This window comes from Marmota flaviventris, chromosome 18 (assembly GCF_047511675.1).
Source record: "Marmota flaviventris isolate mMarFla1 chromosome 18, mMarFla1.hap1, whole genome shotgun sequence".
Taxonomy (NCBI): Eukaryota; Metazoa; Chordata; class Mammalia; order Rodentia; family Sciuridae; genus Marmota; species Marmota flaviventris.
In genome coordinates, this window is record NC_092515.1 from 2,882,206 (window position 1) to 2,904,259 (window position 22,054).

At 54.3% G+C, this 22,054-nt stretch overlaps 2 protein-coding genes across 5 annotated transcripts; one reads left to right on the plus strand and one right to left on the minus strand.

The window, feature by feature from the left end:
* Positions 1-55: 55 nt before the first annotated feature.
* On the plus strand, positions 56-4,239 carry Leng1 (leukocyte receptor cluster member 1). Its single transcript, XM_027921523.2, has 4 exons — positions 56-466; positions 1,976-2,155; positions 2,988-3,253; positions 3,945-4,239. The coding sequence occupies exons 1-4, from the start codon at positions 335-337 to the stop codon at positions 4,156-4,158; spliced, it is 792 nt and encodes a 263-aa protein (XP_027777324.1). The 5' UTR covers positions 56-334; the 3' UTR covers positions 4,159-4,239.
* Cnot3 (CCR4-NOT transcription complex subunit 3) lies at positions 4,197-20,263 on the minus strand. Of its 4 annotated transcripts, none has more exons than XM_027921515.3 (18): positions 20,010-20,263; positions 15,615-15,689; positions 15,438-15,505; positions 15,111-15,185; positions 14,880-14,969; positions 14,509-14,637; positions 14,324-14,419; positions 12,998-13,217; positions 12,771-12,904; positions 12,219-12,275; positions 10,648-11,029; positions 10,433-10,556; positions 9,489-9,687; positions 7,322-7,421; positions 7,025-7,223; positions 6,679-6,811; positions 5,865-5,990; positions 4,197-4,568 (listed from the first exon to the last, which is right to left on the minus strand). In XM_027921515.3, exons 2-18 carry the CDS (start codon positions 15,637-15,639, stop codon positions 4,470-4,472), a joined length of 2,256 nt encoding a protein of 751 aa, XP_027777316.1. In that variant the 5' UTR covers positions 15,640-15,689; positions 20,010-20,263; the 3' UTR covers positions 4,197-4,469. The 4 variants fall into 4 exon arrangements, with proteins under 4 accessions (XP_027777316.1, XP_027777314.1, XP_071460821.1 ...); XM_027921513.2 differs by having other exon boundaries at positions 12,998-13,220; XM_071604720.1 differs by having other exon boundaries at positions 12,998-13,220; positions 15,615-15,692.
* Between the last annotated feature and the right edge of the window lie 1,791 nt (positions 20,264-22,054).

Genomic DNA, 22,054 nt, shown 5'->3' on the forward strand with positions numbered 1-22,054 from the left:
CCCGGGACTAGCCAATCGGATGTATGGGCATGCGTGTCGGCGCGTAGGGCTAGACGGCATGGCAGCCAATCGGCGGCCGCTTCCGGTAGCATCAGGGGCAGGGCCGCTTGACGATCCCGACAAGAGCTGTCGCCAGGCGTACAAAACGCCCAATGTCTAGGATTGGCTGTGATGGAGAGTGTCTCGGCCAATCACCTTTCTCTACGGACTTGGAGGGGCGGTGCTAATTGACCTAAACCAAACCGTGGCCGAGGTAGGGAACAGGGCGGGGCATCTCCTGCCAATTGGAAGTGCTAGAAGGCGGGTCTGCCAGTCTGTGTACAGCTACAGCGCCATGAACATCTTGCCCAAGAAGAGCTGGCATGTTCGGAATAAGGACAATGTCGCCCGCGTGAGGCGTGACGAAGCTCAGGCCAGGGAGGAAGAAAAGGAGCGTGAAAGGAGGGTACTGCTTGCTCAACAAGAGGTAAGCTTCGAGTACGGGCGGGCGGAGCTATCGCGGCTAATCGCACCGGCGTCGCGGGCAGGAAGCGGAAGTGGGAGATGCGCAGGCGCGGTGCGCTGCTACTAGTCGCCGCTCCAGCTTTTGGCGACGATTTTTTTTTTTTTTTTTTTTTTTTGCTAGCTCTAAGCCCACTTCCGCAAAACCTCTAGAAATCTCTGGTCTTGATTCTCCCCTGATGTGTTTGCAGTGTCCAGAGCCTGCCTCAGAGTAGGAGTTTAATAATTAGTTGTTGAATAAATAAACGAATCTGTAAAAATGCGTTTCAAGGAAGTCACTTTTTAACCAGTTTGCCTGCGCACCCTATTTGTGTGCTCAGTTTGTGCAGACCACTTGATTTCCGAATCTTAAGCACTGAGTTCTCGGAGGGGGGTTGTCATCTTGCACGAAGCGAGGTAGCTTCAGAGAGGAAGGCACAGGAAGAGGGAACAGTGGCACAAGCCAGGTTCCACTTCACTGGACGAGCCCTTTCCTTGAACTGCTTCCCAGACGCAAGTTTTTGTTTTTGTTTTCTGTTGTTTTTGTACTGGGGATTGGACTCAGGGACGCTCTAAACTACATTCCCACCACCCTCCCGGCTTTTTAGACAGGTCTCACTTAAGTTGCTGAGGCTGGCCTCAAACTTAAGATCCTTCTGCCTCAGTTTCCTGAGTCTCTAGGATTAGAAGCATGGACCACCACACTCAACTCAGAGGCTTTCTGTATAGCTCCTAAATTTGTTTGGTTTACACCTAATTCCTCAGCTAATCTGATCCTCAACGGTGGCTGGAGAGGTGGTGGCAATCTGGGGTTTTAAAATTCACGTTTCTCAGTATAAATTACTAATCATTTTGGGGTAGTGACTTGATACAATGCCTGGGATTTAGAGCGTTTGCCCTGAAGCAATCTGACTACATTCATAACCGTTGTAAATCACCACCATTACCATCAAATCTAACCCGAGGGCCTCACTCATGCTAAGATGGGGCTCCGACAACTGAGCTGCACCTCTAGCCCAATAGCTTTTTTTTTTTTCTTTTTCCCCTCTCTTTGTGGTACTGGAGATTGAAACCAGGGACTCAAACATGTTAGGCAAATGCTCCACTACCAATCTACATCTGCAGCCCGCCATTAAATTTTGGAATAGGGTCTTGCTAAGTTGTTCTAGCTGGCCTCCAGCTTGCATTCCCTGCCTCGGCCTTCCCAGTACGTGGGATTACAAGCACCACCATGCCTGGTCCTGTACCTGTTTTTATCCAGACTGGAATCCCTTTTGGTTTAGGCCAGGGATCTTTTTCCACCTGTCTTGATAACCTCACCATTTACTATTTTCACCCATGCTGAGACAGGTGCCTCTTCTGGGTCCCAGTGCCTGTGTTCTCTCTTGTAGCCCCCAGCGTGATGGACCGCTATGCTTTCTGCAGTCAGCACATTTGAGTCCCCTTGAGCGACCTGTAGGTTTTGCATATCCTGCCTATAATTCTTTCCCCCCAGGCTCGCACAGAGTTCCTAAGGAAGAAAGCCAGGCATCAGAATTCACTGTCTGAACTCGATGCAGCAGAGGCAGGAGCTCCAAGGTCTGGCCCTGTGGACCTGTTCCGGGATTTGCTGGAGGAAGGGAAAGGGGTGACCAGAGGCAATAAGGACTATGAAGAAGAAAAACGACAGGAAAAAGTAAGCTGGCCTCATCTGTGTCATCAGAGGGATACTGAAGAGAGCTGGGAGACGGAGGACATTTTGGCCCCGGGCTGTGACTGAGCATTAAGAAGTATAGTGAAAGAAATAAACACAGAACATTTGCAACAGGCTAGAACACAGTGCCTAGGACACTGGTTATTCCTGTGGGGTACTCACAGTCCTGGTTAGTAGATGATGGAGGTGGTGCTGACATTTTTTATTTTGGGGTACCAGAGATGGAACCCTAGGGCACTCAACCCCTGAGCCACATCCCCAGCCCTTTTTTGTATTTCATTTATTGACAAGGTTTTGCTGAGTTGCTTAAGGCCTTGCTAAATTGCTAAGGCTGGCTTTGAACTAGCAATCCTCCTGCCTCAGCCTCCTGAGCGGCTGGGATTACAGGCGTGCACCACCACACCCAGCTTCTTAAACTTTTTAAATGTGAATCAGACCCTGCCACTCTGTAGCTCTCTGGCATTTCCATCATTCTGAGATTGTTATTCCCCACCCTCCACCACTGTGCTTTCAGCTGTCTCCCCAAAGCCTGCCTTTGAACTCAGAGAGCTCTGCCCCATCCTCCCATTTACCTGCTTGGTACTACATTTGCCACTGTGCCTACATCAGAAGTTCAGCCTGTTTGCATTAGGCCTTAGCACCTGATAGCTGATTGATGACTGGCCCTTGATTTCCAGTGGTGGAATGACTGGTTATGTCTCCCCAGGACCTTGTGCTCTGGGTAGGATGCCCTCGGTTTCTCTGTTACCATATCTAGAGCTCCCTGAGGAACTCAAGTTCTTTCAACATCTCTTCTGTTTTCTGGCTCCCTTAGGAGAGGCAAGAAAAAGCGCTGGGCATCCTGACATACCTGGGCCAGAGTGCAGCAGAGGCCCAGACTCAACCCCCTTGGTACCAGCTCCCCCCAAAGCGAGGGGGTTCCCCAACAGGCTCAGGCACAGATGAGAAGATCAAGAGCCGACTAGACCCCTTACAGGAGATGCAGAAACATCTGGGGAAGAAGAGAAGGCACAGCAGTGAAGAACGAGGTCACAACAGAAAGGGAAAAATGGAAGGATCTGAGAAGCAGCGGCCCAAGCAGTAAGAACAAAGACAAATGCAGGGCAGACCATTCCAGACAGAGAACGAGGCAGCAGCCCTGCCTGGGCACCACAGCTGATATGGCAGGTGGGGTAGGAAGTGGCTCTCAACATGTGGTCCAGGGACCCCAAGTTCCAAAAAAGCCCTCTGGAGTCCTGTAGTGTCAAGCTGCTTTTCCATGATGTGAGATGTCTTTGCTCTGATTGCTTGATGTTATGAACACTTACGTCCAAAATTTGTTTAATTTCTACTCCAGTATGTAAACTTAAAAATCTTTGATTTCCTCAGTTTTTAAGAGTATAAAAGGGTCCTGAGACCAAAACATTTGAGAATCACTGGGTTAGAGAATAAAAGCAGGCTTGTGTCCTCAAGATGCTAGATCCCAAGTGCAGGGGGCGTTTCTGACTACAATTTGATTTACCTCACAAGAGGAAACCAGTCCAGAGGTTTCCCTGTTCTCCCCAGGATGCTACTCTGCACTTGACCTCGGTTGGGGTGTGTGGGGTGCAGAGGGCACCTGCTTTTAGGACTGGGGAGAACAGAAGCCCACAAAAGGGTGGGCAGAGACTTCCTCATGGTGTTCCTGCACCAGGTGGCTTCAAGAGCTGAAGCAGCAGCCTGAGACATAGGGGCTCCTGGTGGTAGAGGTGAGAGGGCTGCCCTGCTTTCTGACCTTGCTTCTCTTCCCTAGGCCCCCATCCCTGGACCAGCTTCGAGCTGAGCGTCTTCGGCGGGAAGTGGCTGAGAGGGCTCGGGCTGAGGCCCTGCTGGCCCGGATCCAAGGCAGGGTACCCCAGGAAGGTCAGCCAGAGGAAGAGATAGATGATCGACGCCGGCGGTACAACTCTCAGTTCAACCCCCAGCTAGCCCGGCGGCCCCGCCAGCAGGATCATCTTGCTCACTGACTCCTGAGGGGGTACAGGAGAGGCTGTGCTGCCAGCCGTCATATAAAACTATTTATTCATAAATATTTTCCAAAATGAAAATAGGTTTACCAAAAAATGTCCCTCACTGGGGAGGGGAGGAGGGGGCAGCCCTCGCCCCCGGGGCCCCCAGGGTGGGGCTGAGAGGAAGAGAAAACCTCCCGGCCCTCTCCCTGCTTCCTGGGGGAGGGGGTGCCCCATGGCCTGGGGCCTCCCCAGTCTTCCAGGGCAGGGCCCTCACCTGGGCAGGGGGATCAGCATGCGGGGGAAGGGTCAGGTAGAGGGGGCCGGTGTCACTGGAGGTCCCGGTCCTCCAGGTAGCGGTACTCAAAGGTGAAGCCTTCCTTCTTCCGCTGGCCCCACTTCTCGTAGTCAAAGTAGATGTAGGTGCCCTGGCCAGGGGAGAAGGTGGTCAGTGAGTGGATGAGGTGGTGGACTGGGAGCTGGGTCAGACCAACAGGGGACAGTTCTAGGGGCCATAGAGGTGCCAGACCAACTGCCCCACATGCACACGCAATTCCACTCCACCACAGTGGTCTGGTGTGTGCACCCCAGTCAAGCCTCTACCCAGGCCTGTCTGCAGAGCTCCCCCTGCTTTCAGATGGCTGCAGCTGTGGAGCATCTCCCGGGTGCCCAGTACAGATGTAAAGGCCTAGTGTGGAGTCTCCACAAAGAACCTAAGGCCACAGGTACCACTGCCCTTGCCTAGAGCTCCCAACATGTTCAGAGTCTACATTCCAAGTGCTCTGCAGGGACACTTTATTGTGACAGTGATGGTGTGGGAATTTCTAAATGACTGGATGCCCTAGAATGTACTGATGTGAAGGACCAAACTAGGATGGGACACAAAGTCAGCAGTCAAGCGATCAAGGTTGGAGAAGAGCTAGGTCCTGAGTGAGGGTCTGAAATGCTTCAAAGAAAGCAGCCTGGAGATCAGAGGAGCAGGATGGAATTTGGTGAGGACAAGGATCACTGAAGGGGCTTGACATCTGGGAAACATTTGTGGAGGAAAACCACTGTGGAACACACCAAATGAAAGTAACTTTAAAAAAAAAATGTCCCCCAGCACTCACTGTGCAGCAGGCACCATTAGTACGTACATGTTATTAGCTCATTTCATCCTTGTACAACTGCAGGGGTGGGTCCTATTACCCCATTTTTACAAATAAGATGACAGAATAGAATAAGGGACTTGCCTGCCCAAGGTCAGCCAGCTGGAGCTGGGCTCAAACTCAGGAGGCTGACTACAAGATGTTTACTAGGGGCTAATTGTTGGAACGTGAGAAGGCCACCTTGACAGCCTCCCTAGTGTCTGCTGAGCCCCTGCTGCTGGGTACAGTGGAGCCCACAGCCTGCTTCAGGGAGACGTGTCAACTAGGACATTCACACTCCCAACCAAGGCGCCTAGTGCCACACAGAAGAGACACAGGCTGCTGGCTCCAGGAAGCCTTCTTTGGGCAGGGACACTTGGGCTCAGTTTGAGCCTGTTTTGGGCCCAGTGTTTGGGTTCAGACCTAGAGCTCAACAAGTGAAGGATGAGAATTGCATCCCAGGCAGAGCAATCCTGGTTAGTCTGCAGGTCTCAGCTGGCTGAAGAGTGGGAGTAAAGGAGAAAGGCCAGCAGGGGCTGCCTGGGCTTGGGAATGCTAGCCATCTCTCAGTGGGACCAGGGTGGGTGGGGCCCTCACCTGCTCAAACTCATCGGTGATGGTCTTGGGCTCCTCGTGCCTCTGGAACCACATCATGTACTTGGTGTGGAATCGCCATGATTGCTTCTTTAGGGCCTTGGCTGCCAGGTACTGTGCTTTAGTGCCCTAGGGGAAGAAGGCAGGAAGGGGGGGATCAGGGGGCCCCCAAGCTGGGTAGGGACCAGGGGAATGGGGTGGGGCATTAGGGCTGGACCCGGGCCCCCACTACAGACCACAGTTGGGCTGGACAATCCGTTTGCAGACAGCGCTGGGGGCATGGAACATACCAATGTTGGTCAGGAGAAGAAAAATGAGACAGGAGGTGGAAATTGCTTTCAGAGAAGCTTTGAGAAGGAAGAGAAACTAATATATGAAGAGAGCTCAAAAGAGAAAGTTTAGAGTACTACTCAGTAGGGATGAGGGGAGGGTACTCATGATGGGCTGGGGTCAGGAGGATGCATGGGTTCCAAGAAGTCTGCAGGGATGCCTGAAAACAGGGGGTCCAAGACTAAAGGGCCTGGCTGAGGAGAGCTGGGAAGGGGCTTTGGGCCATGCCAGGGAGAAACCAAATGGTCTGGGCTGCCACTGAGGCCTGCCTCTCACTCAGTCTGAGTAGCTCTTGACACCACTGGGCTGGATGGAGACTGGGACAGTCTTGGTTTGGGGGAGCAGGGCCCAGGACTGGGATAGGGAGGGGGGTGCGGTCCCGGTGGCCGCATTGGGGCACCCACCTCGCCCCTCCAGCCCGAGGGGGGACGGCGGCGGTGGCGGCGGAGCCGGGGGGCCCGAGGCTGCCCCGGGGGCCCTGCTGTACCTCCAGATAGTAGAAGATGAAGAAGAGCGTCTCAGTCGACAGGCGCTGATAGAACTCCACGGTGTCCGAGTGTGGGGGCGGCATCTGGTGGTGGTAGGGGGGCGTCGGGCAAGGGTTCCGGGGTAGGTACTGCCTGTGGAGCAGCAGGGGGTTAGTGCCAGCTGCTTTCTGGCTCCTGCCCCGATCTCAGGCCATCTGGAGGGAACCTGAGCCAGGCCTTCATCACTTCCTGGGGCCAGCTCACTTTTACCTACAGCCTCTCAGGACTGGGAGCCAGCTCCCCAGCGGCTGCCTCCTCCCTCAGACTCTGGAGCCCCGGCCCCCAGCCCGTTCTGTGGCCCCTCACCGGATGCGCTCGGAGTCAGAGGGGTGGGGCATATGGTGCCAGGCAGCCTCCTCCATGGCCTGCTGGTAGAGCTGCTCCTTGGTGAGGGGCACTGGCCCCAGTGGACACACGCCCAGCGACAGTGGTATGTTCACCTCTGACAGTTGCAGGGGTGGCTGGGCTGAGGCCGGAGGTGCTGATGTGCTGCTCAGGATGATGTCTGTGGGGAGGGGAGGGTCAAGCCCTTGGATGAGGAGGATGGATGGGGCCAACCCCTTCTCTGACCTGCCCCCTTCTCCACCATCCCTGGACTCTTACCTCGCTCCGTTAGGTGTAACGTTGGCACAGGGTCCTCAATACCAGAGCTGATGGCTGCCCGCTCTGCCATGGACTTCAGGGAGCTCAAAGGCTCAGGAGCCTAGGAAGAAAAGAAAAGGTCTGTACTAAGGGCACAGGCCAGAGATTGCTAAGAACAGCCTGTCAGGCCCCAAGTACTCTTGCCTGTTCTGCTGAGAGCCATCAACGGCAATTACTCATGCCTGAAGATGTACCTAAGGCATGGGGTTATGAATGATGGTGGAATGTGATGATCGTTATCCAAAGTACAGGTATGAAGACACGAATTGGTGTGAATATACTGTGTATACAACCATAGAGATGAAAACTTGTGCTCTATATGTGTAATAAAAATTGTAGTGCATTCCGCTGTCATATTAAAAAAAAAAAAAATGTACCTAACATGTAAAAGAACTGCTGTGGGGAAAACTGAAAACTGTGTGGACTCTCCATTGTAGAATACGACCTACAGAATACCAATTGTGCCACCGTTTGTCTTAAGACATTCCTAAAAGGACCCCAAACTCTGGGGAAAAAAAGCCACTTGACTACCTGGTATTGTGGGGCATCTTAGGGAGGTGGGAGGTCTCATTCCCTTGAGAGTGAAAGGTTATCCCTCTGGGACTTGGTGCCCTCTTTGGGAATACCAGCAAGTTGGACTGGTATTAACTAGGTTGGAACTGACTTCTGCTCCCTGCAGTCAGGGCTGCTCCTCCACCCATTCTGTACAACACTTCGGTCACCAAGGCCCATCCACCCTGCATCCAAATATCCTGGATAGACCCATTCCATCCCCTGGCCATGCCCGGAGCTGCCCAGGCCTTCATACCACCTTTTGTTTCACCCCCAGCAGTCCACAGGGACCTCTCCAGCAAGCTGTCTTTGTCCCTTCTCTACCCAAAACCTTGCCAAAGCTCCCATGTTCCACCCCAGTGATTTTTTTCCTTTTAAAAACCATGGACTCCTTCTCAAAGTTGCTTATTCCGTTTTCCAGAAAAGCACACACCATGAATTTTCTGATACCTACGCAATTTGAAAGCTTCTTCTAGGTCAGAAACTATTCCAAGGGCCTTATAAAGAATGGTCTGGCAAAGAATCCTATGTGGCAGGTGTTAACAGTGAGGATTTCTACTTTTCAATGAAGAGAAAGAGGCCCAGACAAGACAGCCAGGACCTGGAGCTGGACAACCTGGTCAGGTTCATAGGACACCCCCCTGCTCTGCGTGCAGGCTCTTCCTCTGCTGAACCCACCCAGACTGCCTGGGCTGATCAGTGCCTTTCCCAGAATTCCTCTGGCTGTCAGTTCTCACCTATCCTATGCACACCGCTTATGCATCAGGCCCCTCATAGCCTTCCTGGACCTGCCCCCCAGAACAGGTCAGGTACCCCTCTGCAGCCCACAAGAGCCTCCTCTGTGGCCACCTGATCACACACAGCTCCCTCTAGCACTGGAACAATTCCTGAGGGCAGGAACCAGCACAAAACCTGGCTCAGAGAAATGACCTGAACAAATATTTTTTTGCTTTTGGTACTGGTGATTGAACCCAGTTGTGTTCTACCACTCTGCTACATCCCCAGTATATGTATGTATGTATACATATATATATATATATATATATATATATTTTTTTTTTTTTTTTTTTGAGACAGGGTCAGCAAGTTGCCTAGATTGGCCTCAAACTTGTGATCCTTCTGCCTCAGCCTCCCGAGTTGCTGGGATTATAGGTGTGACACCACACACCACTCAAGTGTTTTCTTGATTGAAATGGTCTTTTAGAAGGCCCAAGGGCATGGTGACTTAAGGAATGGGCATGTGAAGTAGAAAGTACCATGCATCTCAGGAAGGACAGAGACTGAGGGTCTGGGGAGATAAAAAAACAAACCCATGGAAAGAAAGCAGGCGAGCAAATACAACCAACAGAAAGGGAAAGAAGACCAGAGAAACACACAGTCCCAGAAAGAACCAAGGGGGTTGAGAGCACCAGAGATGGAGGTGAGGATGTGGGGTGGAAAAGGTCCAAAGAAAAGGGAAGAAAAAAACAGATAAACATTCAGAAAGGAAGGGGAAGTAGAGGTGTTGCTGGAGACCTGTAACAGGGTGCAGGAAAACACCTGGAGGCCACAGAAATCAGGGATACTCAGAGCTCACCTTGACTTCTGGGGTGGTGCTGAACTGCGGAGGTCCATTAAGCAGAGCACCAGCTGCCTTGGCCTCACTGAAGCTGGGCGTTGGGGAGCTGGGAGGGTTCACAGGCAGTGGCACTAGAAGGCTGGGTCCCCCTGAGTTGTTCCCTGAGCCTGGGGCCACACCGCCAGCCCCTGTTGGGGCTGCCGCACTGGATTCTTTCCTGGGAATAAGATGAGAAAGGGAAGTGGCTCAGAGGAAAGTCGTGGGAGTGATGAGCACAGAGAAGCCAGATGGGCTCCGAGAGGGGCTACTTAGGACAGAAGCAGTTTTTTGGGACCAAGGTAGAATTAATTTCTGGGATTTTTTCCTCAGTAAAGCAGAGCTGCCGGAGTGGGAATACAGATTCTGAAGGTGCTCAAATAGGCCATGAGGTAAAGAGAGAATGGGGGGGGGGGGTATGTTCTCAGGTAGATGGACACAGGGCAGGTGCCCCTGGGGCAACCCAGCTAGAGCTGGGGTGGAGGAGGAGGAGGATGACAGGTCCCTCATTTAGCATTCTTTCAAAAACAGGTGGACCCAGAGGAGTGCTCTGACTTAAACTTTGGAGGAATGGCTGGAAACAAAGGAAGATTTGTGGACATTTCACTTGGAAAAGTGGAACAATGTCCCATCCAGTGGGAGTCAGCCTTGGGGCAGGAAACAGAAATGGTGAGAATATGGTGGGGCACTGGAGAAAAGTCCCAGTGAAAGGAAGGTGGATTTAGGACAAGCTACTGGATAAAGCTAGAGGCTAATGCACACCTCCCAGGTGAAGAGAAGTGGAGACCGGACACCTAGCAAAGGTGGACGTCAAAGCCCACTGGACGCCCTGCCCATCAAGGCCAGGTTAGCAATCCCCCAATGAGGAGCCACCAGAGCCTATGTGTTCCAGGAGAGGCTGCAACTGCCGCTGCCAAGACACTCACGAGGTGCTGGGAGGTGGATTGTGGGGACCTGAGGCCGGACCCAGGGCCTGGCTGCTAGCACTGTTGCCCCCACTGCTGCTCAGGGCCACCTCTGCAGGGCTGTCTGCCACGACTGAGCTGTAGCCTGGGGGGAGCAAAAGGCAAAGAGAAAGGGGCTGTTGGCTGCTCCCTATCCTGCTCCAGGCCCCTCCTCCCACCCTGCCGGCCTCACTTACTGGTGGCACCGTTCTGCTTGCCAGCCCCTCCACCTGTGCTGCTGTTACTATTACTGCCGCTCCCTCCACCACCGCCACCACCACCCCCGCCAGGCTGGGCACTGGGGGGTCGGGGCTGGGTAGCACTGGGCCCACTGGGGGCTGGTGGGGCCACAGCCTGAGCATAGGGGGCAGGGGTGCCCGAGTTGTGGCTGGGAGCTGGACTGGCCTTAGGGCCCAGGGCACTTGGGGGTGCTGCTGGGGCAGGTGCCCCATTGTTGCCAGGGGTGGTGCTCAAGGCAGAGGCGGCAGGCGGGGGACCAGAGGGGTAGGTGGGTGGCACAGCTGGGGACTGGGGATGCTGGTTGCTGTGGACAGGCTTGGAACCATTTTTGGCTGGAGACTGCAGGGAAGAGAGAACAGTGTCAGGACCCAGTGGATCAGCAGGTTCCCACCCACCTCAGGCTCAGGCTCCATCATGGTCCTACCAACCTCTTCTCTGAACTTGCTGCCCTTGACTGCTCCCAAACTCCAGGGAACCGGGGGACCTCATCCTAACTGCTTCAGTCATCTTCGTGCTCAAAACACATTTATTTCCAGTCTGCCCAGCTCCCTAAATTCTGCCAGGACACCTCCCCATGTACCCTATGGTGATCTGGCACAACTCTTGCTGTCAGTCAGCGAAGACCCATCTGTTGTTGGTCAAAAGGGACTGGTGGGAGACTCCTAAATGCCCTCAACATGAGAGGAGCCTGAGCAGCCTCATGTTCAAGAGTAGAAGAAAACCAGCTGACAGTCAAGCACTGCTTCTGAATGTCACTGAAAGGACCACCACAGCCACTCATGGGGTCATACATTACAGCACTGCACAAAGCAGTAGCAGAGAATCCCTGCTGCAGCCAAGTTCTGACAGACAACGTGGGCTGCCACACCAACCAACTTGTGTGGACATTTCTTCACCACCACATGGGAAACTCAGGCTCACCAGGCACCAAATGGGACTGGCTACCCACTTCCCTCCTGGGACTGCTGTTTGGCTGTGGGGGCCCAGGAAGGTGGCAAAGCCCACCTGGGAGTCCCTGCCCCAGCCTCTCTCTCACTGCTCCCAATCCTGGTCCCCACACCAGTCTCACTGATGTCCACCAAGGGCCTCTCCTTTGGCCCACAGGGGGCCTTAGGCCCATTCTGCCCTTCCTAACGTCATCCTTGTGTGTTCCCACCCAGGTAGTTCCACGGCAGGTGTCTGCTTTCAACCTATCGCTTCTCAGTCTTGCTTGGCCCCTTCAGGGCTGGTCCACAAAGCCCTAGCCCCGTAGCCCAACAATCCCAGGCCAGACTCATCCCACTTCCAAGCTTCCGGTCGGAGTTTGCCCTTGTGAACTGCGGCTGCCTCGTCGTCTTCTGGCGCCCAGGGCACGGCCACCTGAACCACAGCGGTCAGTCACCTGCCTATCTCCCCTCACGGTGGCAACGATTTCTGAGCCTCCACTCGCCTAAGCCTAGCACAGTGGCTAGCACTCAGACCTGAATAAGCCTTTGGGAACCACTGGATAAACAGGGGACATGCCCATCCATTACTGGCTTGAACCCACCTGGCTGACTTCACTATCTGTCGAGCGTCCTCTCTTCTTATCATCTTCAGAGTTCTCCTGGTTGGGGGAGGTGGAGTCAGACACCTGTGTGGCTCTTAGGTCCCAACACAGAGACACCATAATCTCTGAACCTCCTGGGGACCTGGACCCAGCTGAATGACTTTGTACCCCAGAGTTGTCCAAACACCTAACCTTAATTTTTCTGGAGAAACCACCTAAATTCAGGTTCCCCAATGTCCTTGTCTTTTGGGAGCTGGCATTAATGCCCCCATCTTCCTAACAACCTAGGAACCTTCTCTCCTTAGGGAATTTCAGTCCTTGGATCCCTCTGCCTGAGCTTGCTGCCCAGGGCCTCAGGCGCCCCCTGCACTGGCCCCACACACCCAAGACCCACCCATGGCTTAAGATTGTGTGGGACACCAGGGTCCACCTATCAGCTCTTTACATCAAGAAGGGCCTCAGCTGCCCTCCCTGCAGGCCACTTTGGAGAAAACAGGCTCCTCTTAACTCCCATCCTCCTGGTTATAGCATCTTGCTACTCTGGGTCCTCACCGTGGTGCAATTGGCTGGACTGGGGGGGATGGGAGAGCTGGAGGTGGTTGAGGTGGGCGTGCTGCTGGACTGGTTGAAGATCTCGTCCTCCATGTGGCTGTGGCTGGGGGGGGAGGTGGCGACCAGCGCCTGTGCTGTGGAGACAGGAGAGGGGCATGATTAGCTGGTGCAGCTGACCCTTCGGGGCCTTCACCCTCTGCACCATGAAGGTCAGTCCAGGGCCTTACGAATGTCCTCGAGATCCAGGTCATCATAGAGGAACTCATTCTCCTCAAAGTCAGGGTCCTGAGAGGAGTCAACGTAGTACTCAACATCATCCTTGATCTTGCGAATGGCATCCACGAGGATGGAGTCATTGTCCAGCATGCGCAGGATGGTCTCCAGCATGCGCACGTGGTAGCGGTGCTTCTCGATGTGCCGCTTCAAGCCCTCAATCCGGTCCTGCTTCTGCTGGCGAGCCCAGGGCCAGGCTCAGGGGCTGCAGAGAGCCTGCCCGGCCCCTCCTGCCCCCACAGAACCTGTCCTCAGTCCCCAATCCCCATGGTGACCCGGAGGCTCCACTCTGGCCCCTCCCAGCATGGGGCAGTGTGGAGTCTGCCCACCCTCTACCCCACAGGAACCAAGCTCAAGGTTTCGGACATCTCAGGGATCCCTACCACACCCTCCCTAGACCCTTTTTGTCTCCGGTGATCCCTGGAAACTGGTGAAAGACCAAGATGCTCCTATGCCACCTGCAGCCTCTCAACTGCGCCCCTACCTGCTCTGACCTCCTGGGATAAACACCCGTTCTCCTGTCTCGCCCTAACAGTAACAATGACAGTTCCTGTCTGAGGATCTGCTTGTTGTAATCACCCATCACCAGCCCCCACACCTATCTGTATACCCCTAGAGACCCAGATCCAGAAGCCCAGCTCTTGCCTGCTCCCAAGGCCCCAGTTCCTTTTTGGATTTGACATCTTAGATCAGTTTCAAATTTCTCCTTTCTTCAAGGAACCACTCTCTCTGAGTTCCTACTTCCCAAACTTCTCAGGGTCTCACATCCAACACTGTCATACTCCCACCTCCAACTTTCCTAGTGAACCCCATCGGTCATTATCTGTATTCCTCTGAATCCACACCCTACAATCCTAGAGTAGAATCCAGGACTCCAACATCTGACTTCATCCCAGACCACTCTTCTCCTTCAGGCCATACCCATTGCTCTCAGAGCCCTGTCTTGTCCTGCCACCCTCTCCTGAGAATCTGGGCTCTAGGTGCTATGTGGCCTCCCACCTATGTCACCCTTCAGGTCTCACACTTACTTTGTGGCCCCAGCTGAACCTGAGTTCATTTTCCTCCAAACTGCTCCTCTTTGTGATGGCCTCGCTACCTACCATCTACCCAGACACCTAGGGCCTGATTCTGTCTACCTCCTTCCTGTACTACCGTAATTCTGCCTCTCCAAGCCCTCACCCCAGGTTTGCTCAGGCATCCAGACCCAGTTCCCATGGGCTCCCACTTGCTAGCCCACCTCCATCTTCCACCCCATGGGTCTCAGGGCTCCCCCCACTCACATCCTTGTCGCCCTTCTTCTTGCGCGTTTGCACTGACAGCGATTCCACTTCACTCTCAAACTGGTCCACCTGCATGTTTAGGGTGTCGATGGTATTCTACAGGGGGAGAAGGCTATTAGCCAGGGGTCCTGGGTATGCTGGGGCCAGGACCCCAAGCTTACCTCTTCTTCTCTGCCCCAACTCACCGTGAGCCACTGGCCAACCTCTTCCTTTTCCTTTTGGGCGGGATCCACCTTCTGTGCCAGGCCCAGGCCCTCCTTGCTATAGGCTTTGGTTTTGGTCTCTCTTTCCACAACTTTGAACCGTTCCATTTGCTGCAGAGAAAGCAGTTGGCAGGGGGGGCTTGAAGGTGGGAATGGAACTAAGGGCCAGCAACACCTGAATCTGAGCCTCAGGACCCATCCCTCAGACTCTAGGCCCACTGCCTCTTCCCTTCCCTCAGGTTAAATGCCGTATTCCTCCTGGGATCTCTGGAGTGACTGCTCCATCTCTGCCCCCTGGGGTCCCAGGAATCTGGCTACCACCCTGGTTAGGGACCTAGGCTCTGGGTTCCTACCGTCTCGATAAGCTTGCGGTTGTCAATAAGCTGCCTTTTGTCCTTGATCTCATTGGATGCTACCCATGTCTTGATCTGGTCCCTCAGCCGCTGCAGAGAAGAGAAGCAAGAAAGTCAGATCTTGGATCTGGGAACCAGGACCCTCAGCTCCCTCTTTTCCTGGGACCCAGTAGTCCACTCTCCCAGGCCCTCCTCCCACAGGACACAGGAGTCCAGCCCCAGCCCCCTCACTTGTAGCTTCTTAATCTCCTTCTTTAGGTCAGCCTCATACTTTTCTTTCTGGTTCGCGTTGGCTGCGTTGTGGAGCTGAGGGATGGAGAATCCAGCAGTCAGTGTGGGAGTGGCTGTCCCGAAACCTGCTCCACGGCAAAGGTCCAGTCTCTCTTCCTCAGGCGGGGGACTCTGACACCCACCCCAGCCCCCGCCATCCATTTTTAAGCTGGTTCTCATAGGTCCTCAGCACCAGGATATACAGCCCCCTCCCTTGCCAACACCCAGAGACCCCCAAAGCGCTTCCTGTGTTCTCCCTGGAAACCCAGATTTTTAGGGCCCTTGTACCTTCTGCCAAATATCTTCAAACTGCTCCACACCCTCGGACACCTTCTTAAGGCAGCGATCAATCTCACCTGTGAAGGAGGATGGCAGGCAGTTAGAATCCTGCCCATTGAGCAGCCAAAGAGGAACCCCCCAAAGAGAGCATTCAGCTACACGTGCAGTGGGTAGTCAGTCCGGTACCTTGGAGTTTGCGCTTGTCCGCCATCTTCCCTGCCCTACAGACGCACTCTCTTCATACTCCCTTGGAGACAGACGCTGCTGGCAAAGATTGGGAAGGAATTAACACCTATTCCTCTGCTGGTCCAGAGACAAGAACACAGGTGGGAAATGTGGGGTAAGAGGCAGGGTAAAGGGAAAAAATGTGTACTATCTAATGAGAGGCCGGGTCCAGTTCTCCTTATGCTCCCTCAATTGCCCAGCTGCGATACTCTGGGAGTTTTGTTAAAATGAGGAAAGACACTTTTTTGTGGTCCTCTGACCCAGGAACTGGAAGGTTCCTAGAGTATAGAGCATCCTTTCCCCAGATAACCATCCAAGGATTTTGTAGAGCAGGACAGTCATACTGCACAAGGTTGACTACAAGACAAAGGCACTGGCCCTAGAAATCACACTTCCTACAAAAAGGGACTGGGAACAGGGGCGACTAGAAGTCATTCCTCAGGCAAGCCAAGAGACAAGCGGCATGAAGGCCTGATACCATGTATGCACCCATGAAGTGTGCAAGAGGGAGGGGACGCTGGGGCAAGGTGGAAGAGTGACAGGAGATACCTAAAACTAAGAAGAGTTAAACCCAATCCTACCAGAGAGGGCGTAGATCTCCAAGAAATTTACCCCAGGGCCGAATCCTTGAGCCAAAAGGGAACAATACTAACCCAAAGAGTGTGATACCAAGAAGGGCAGGTGATTTGGGGGCAGAAAGCAGTACCCAAGAGAGAGTTGGGAAAAGATAGAAATCTTACAAAGATAAGAGGATGTAAAGGTACCTTAGCCACAAGGGAGTTGATCTGCACATGCAAAGAAATTCCATATCAAATAGACTGGTAATTTAGACTTGGAGGAACCTATACCACCAGGGCAGGCACCCAGAACTTAAAGACAGGCATCTTTGCCCTAAGGAAAGTTACATGCAATCCAGGGGAGACCACAGTCTTTCTAGTCACGCTGAAGCCACACCACAGGGCCCAACACGGAGACCAAGGGACCCTTGGGAGGGAGGACCATGCTAAGAGGACTTCTGAGTTGCAAGCAGAGGTTGCCTTCCCCAGGGGCCTACACTGAAAAGCAAGGATCCAAGGACATTCCTACTCCACTGGCAAAGGGCAGGGGTACCCACAGTTACTACTGTGAAGGCAGCAACTGCTTCACACGGAGGACTAAGAGCCTCAACCTGGTGGGACCACACCAGGAATCCTCACCAACAGGTAGGAAACACCCAGGGGACAGTCCTGTCCAATAGCACGTACAATGTGGGAAATGTTCCACAGCCTCTGAATTGGCTGGCCTCTGAATTCTTGAAGGGTGGCCAGTGCAACTAAGGAACTTACTTTTTTTTAAAAAAAATAATTCACAGTATGTTGCTTAGGTTTTCTAGTTCCAGGCTCAAGCAGTCCTCCTGCCTCAGTCTCCAAGCAGCTGGGTCTACTGGCAAGAACCATCATACCCAACAACTTCTTTTATTTTAAAGTTGTTACTAATTGCCACAAGGGCTAGCACCTACTGAATGGGGCACTATAAAGACAGCAGGCTTTAAGACACGAGGCACAGAAAGAAAGAACAGAGCCATACCTTCACCACAGGGTTTACTATTTTTGTTTTTACTGATCCCATAGGGACCTATTCCTATGGATGGAGATAGGTGGAGGTGGCACCTGAGACTCAGGGGACTCAGTACAGGGTCATTTGAAGAAAAGCAGTACCTCAGGGTCAACGGACACAAATGCGGGGAACCTCCAGGAAAGTGAAGCAACAGGACACAGAGGACAGTCCCAGTGAGAGAACTCAAACTGGGTTGGGGCAAGTACCTTTGATCCAGCGTCCTTCTACCAGGGCCCAGACACCAAAATGCAGCATGCAGGGATGTTGACCAAGACTGAGTACTGGCTCCAACACGCCAGCACAGAAAAGCCCCTACTTCATCAGGGACAAGACTTTACACTCCCTCCTTCCACCCAAGTGTGCAACAGAGGGTCAGAGGCTGGAGGGAGAAGTCATCTCATGGTTCACATTCCTAAATAAGGCACTCTACACCTTAAGGAAGTGACGCCCTCCCCAAATCCCATACCAAAGGGGTTGGGACCTTAGTCAGGGGAGGAGCTGATACCCTCCAGGAGGGACCATGCTGTGGCACCAAGGAGGCGCAAGTCCTGAAGGAGTCAGAAGCAAGGAGCCAGAGGAGTGGGACGGTGCTGGGGCAGTGCTTCTGACATCAAGGTGGGCACAGCTGCTACTGGTGTGGACAATACCTGGTTGGGGGAAAAGCATCTCCACAAGAGAAGGGGCAAGTGCCACAGGCCCAGGGTACTCCTCCCTGGGATGCTGGAGTCTCAGCTCAGTGCTCTCCCCACCAAGAACCCCCGCCCCCAAGAGGATGCCTGCACACCAGATGCCCCATCCCCAGCAAAGGTACAAAGAGAAACGAGGCTGGTGCGCAGCACGGAGGTGAAGACGCCACCAGAGGATCCTCATCCAAGGCTTCCCCGAGACCCCCCAGGAGTTAACTACTTCAGGGCCTGTGAAGAAGGGGTGCCTTCACACCAAACATGTGCTCAGACAGTGGGGTCTGAGACAGAACTGAAGAATCTGGGACTCTTGGCCCAGAACTGGCCCAACCACAAGGATCTCATGTTCATCACCAAGTTAGGAGCTCACACTGAGGGGGCAGGAGGGATGAGCCACACACCAGAGCAGGGAAGCCAATAACAAAGAGGCCCCAGAACTTCACCTCAGGCGCCATGAGGGGCACGAAGCTTAGTCCCTAATCCTGGGGCCATCACATGCTCATACAGAGATCTCGGTGCAAAGTGCCTTTGATCTAGGAGAGCTTACACTCTAGATAAGGAGCTCTGGTGAGCAGTGTCACAAGGCAAGTCTCAATTTGGGGAAGATGCAGGCACCAGGTGGCAGGTCATGGGTGGAGGTAGTTATATTCCCTGGGAGAGCCCAACACCAAGGGTAGGTATGGGAATTCCCACCATGGAGTTATAGCAGAGCACTCTATTCCCTGGGAAGGTGGTCACATGAGGTATCTCCAGTCTCAGGCACCTCATACTCCCACAATAGAGTGGGACCCACAGCAAGGTCTTTGTGATTACAAGGTCAGAGATGAGAAGCACTGGCCAAGGGCACCCCAACCCAAGGGGGTCCTTAGTCTCACTAGTGAAGACACATGGGGGCATGGACACCTCAAAACCAGGAGAGGGGACAATGTCAACACCAAAGAAAGCAGGGACCTTATTCCTGGGAGTGGCAACACCAAGACAAACTCCTTACCCTGGAAAGAAAGCACAACCCTAGAGAGAAAAGCCACCTCTCCCATCAGAAGCCTTAGGTCTGAGAGGTTTTCCATCCCTGTGGGGTGACAGGTGAGTGGCCTGCAAGCCCATATTCTACAACTTCCTAAACTCGATGATGGGACAATCACACCCTCATAGGAAGAGTTCTCTCCAGAATACCGAAGGGGAAGGGGCTCTTGGCTCCTGGGGTGACAACACCCAAAACAGATGTCTCAGACTCAGGGAAGGCACAACCCCTGGCGTGGAGAACCTTCACCAAAAGGGCAGGAGGCTAATCCTGGGGGAGGTTACAGCCCCTGCACCAAAAAGCAGCTACCACTCAGAAAAACAGGCGCGTGCCCTGCCCACGCCAGGAGCTCACCAACAGCAGGAGAGTGGGCTCGGGAGGCTTCACCCAGACCCGGGGAGCTAACCGGCCCCGACACCCGCACCGCGGTGGACCTGACACCCGGAGAGGCAGGCAGTGTGCATCCAGGGGACCCGGCACCCCCGAAGCAGAGGCGGCGCCCAGCCCCAGATAACAGGGCGGGCACGCCAGGGACCGCCTGGGTCGGGGGTCGCCACGCTCAGGCTCAGGCTCAGGCTCAGGCACGGGCCGCCGGGACTCTACACTGGGGCAACAGCCACACGCTGCGAGGCGGAAACTTTGGCTGAGGCTCTAACTCCGAGCGCGGCCGCTGCGGGCCGGGGACTCAGTCCGCCACCGATCGCCCGCCGGCGGCAGGGCCCGGGGCGGGGCGGCCACGCTCCGGGGGCTGGCGGCGGGAGGGTGCGCGGGCGCCGCGGCGGGGGCGGACTCGAGCGCGGCGGAGGGGGCGGCACCTCGCACCCGGGCCGGCGCGGCGCCACGCGGGAGGCGGCGGCCGAGGCCGGAAGGGCCGAGCGGAGGGCGCGGAGCGGCGGCGGGGCCCGGCGGGCGCGCGGCGAGGGCAGGGCAGGGCAAGGCAGGGCAGGGCGCCGTGTCACGACAGGCGGCGGACCGCCGGGGCAGGCGGCACGAAAGGCGGCCGGCGGCACCGGGGGAGGGGAAGGGGTCCGGCCCAGTCGAGCCCGACGCTCTCACCGCAGGAGCTGGCGCCGCCGCTGAGGAGCGTATCGCGACAGGCGGGGGAGGCGAGCGCCCGCCGCCTTTTTCTCGCGCCCCGGGCCCGGGCGCTATCGCGATAGCGGCGCGAAGCGGAAGTGGGGTGGGGGGAGTGGGCCCGGGGTTGTTCTGACGACGGGGGTCGGGGCTCAAGGGAGGCCGCGGCGTCTGCCGATGGCTCCGCGGAAGCTGACCGGGCCCGGTCCAAGATGGCGGCGGCGGAGGAGGCCTCCCCTCCTCTCTTCTCGTCTCTGGCGCCGACCCGCCCCCGAGCCCCGAATATAGGCCTGTCATTGCTCCTGCCGCACGCCGCTCTTGGCCGTCGGACGCACTCTATTGGTTCTTGGCAGAGATGCGGCCGGCCCCCTCCTGCGGATTGGGCAATCTCTGCAAGGCGCGGCGTTCGATTGGCCTCCCGCGCAGCCTGCTAGGATTGGCTCAGATTTTCTTCCTCGCTCCTCCTCCTCCTCCCGCCTCAGGGCACAACACGCCAGCGCGAGGACCTGTGCGTCCATCAGGAGGCCTGTGTCGTGCTGATTGGATGTACCCGCCCCCCTCTCCTTAACCAATTGGTCGGGAGGAGGAGCCAAGCTGATCAGGGGCGGGAAGTCGTCCGTCAAGTTCGGAGCCATTCTTAATTGGTTGCGGGGTACATTCTGCCTTGAAGCTATTGGTTGTACCTGGAAGTGGGTGGGGAAAGTGGAGGAAGGCATGGAGAGTGGGCGTTAAAAGCCGCGTACCTAATCCGAGACAGGTGCCTTCCTAGCTGGTGCCGAACTGAATTCATCTGCCAATCAAAACAGCTGACAGCCCGAGGGGGCGGAGCTAGGCAAGAAGGCCCACCCCTTTTCCTTCGCAGGTCCTGTTATTCATCTCAGTTTGACCAATAATGTAGCGAGTGGGGCGGCATCTACACATACATCGTGTGACCTAGGGTGTATCCCGCAGGTGTGGCTCTCAGGAGCATCCTTCCGCATCTCTTGCATTCTAAGTTTTATGGTCTTTCTCTAACTGCTTCTGTTTAGAACATCTCTAAATCTCAGTATTTGCTGAATTAAGGAAGGAACTTGAGACAGTGCCTCCAAGTCACTAGTATCATATATAGCAGAATTGGTTGGAAAGCGCGAGAAGTGGAGGTTTTGTCCTGCCTTGACTGGTTAAGTGAGCGAACAGTGGAATACTGTCCTCTGCACCTTTCTTCAGTAAGTATGCCGCAGAAGGTACAGATGAGGCTGCCCTTCCCTTCCCTGGGTTGTCTCCAGTAACACCTGCTCGTTACACATCCCAGCTCCGTTGTCTTTTTCTTGGGGGAAAAAGTCTAATTGACCATACTGAATGTTCAGGTGAGGATTTATTTTTGCATGACTGTCATTTTCATACTTATGGTGAAAAGTAATGGCCTGTTAGACATTCTGCACCACCTCTGTCAGAATTGCATGAGGCAAGAGAGGAAGGAATGCTTGTAAAAATTCGTATTTCTAGAACCATACCGATCTAAGGGAGTGGCACCCAGGAATCTGCATTTTTACATATTTCCCAGGAAGTTTGAGAGCTACTGATCTAGAGCTTTCCTTTCAAAGTGTGGCCCATGGGTACAAAGATGTCTTGTAGGCATCTCACAAATCATCTAGGGATTTCTTAAAATACAGATTTGGTTTAAGAGGTCTCAGATTCTGCTTTCCTGACAAGCTCATAGATCATGCTGTTAGTCCATACTTCACACTTGGAACCTCAAGAATGCAGAGAGATGACGATCAGGCTTGGCTGCACAATAGAATCACTTGGGGAGCTTTAAAAAAATCCAGATTCCCAGGCTCACACTAGACCAACCAAATTACTCTCTGGGGGTGGGAACCAGACAGTAATTTTTCCTGAAATGATTCCAGTGTGCAGCTAATCTGAGCCACTCACAGAAGATTTTTCTAGAGCATTGACTCCCCAAAATGTGGTCCTTGGAATCAGCAGCATAAATATCAACCACCTGGGAACTTCTTTGAAATGCACATTTTAAGCGCCACCCTAGT

Bases quoted from the DNA above. Each gene is read 5' to 3' on its own strand.
- Leng1 (XM_027921523.2), top strand. From the start codon at position 335: ATGAACATCTTGCCCAAGAAGAGCTGGCATGTTCGGAATAAGGACAAT. The intron at 467-1,975 runs GTAAGCTTCGAG...CTTTCCCCCCAG, and splicing joins TACTGCTTGCTCAACAAGAG to GCTCGCACAGAGTTCCTAAG. The intron at 2,156-2,987 runs GTAAGCTGGCCT...TGGCTCCCTTAG, and splicing joins AAGAAAAACGACAGGAAAAA to GAGAGGCAAGAAAAAGCGCT.
- Cnot3 (XM_027921513.2), bottom strand. From the start codon at position 15,639: ATGGCGGACAAGCGCAAACTCCAAG. The intron at 13,221-14,323 runs GTGAGTGGGGGG...TGGGCTCGCCAG, and splicing joins AGAAGAAGGGCGACAAGGAT to CAGAAGCAGGACCGGATTGA. The intron at 7,422-9,488 runs GTGAGCTCTGAG...TTTTCTTCCTAG, and splicing joins GCACCACCCCAGAAGTCAAG to GCTCCTGAGCCTTTGAGCTC.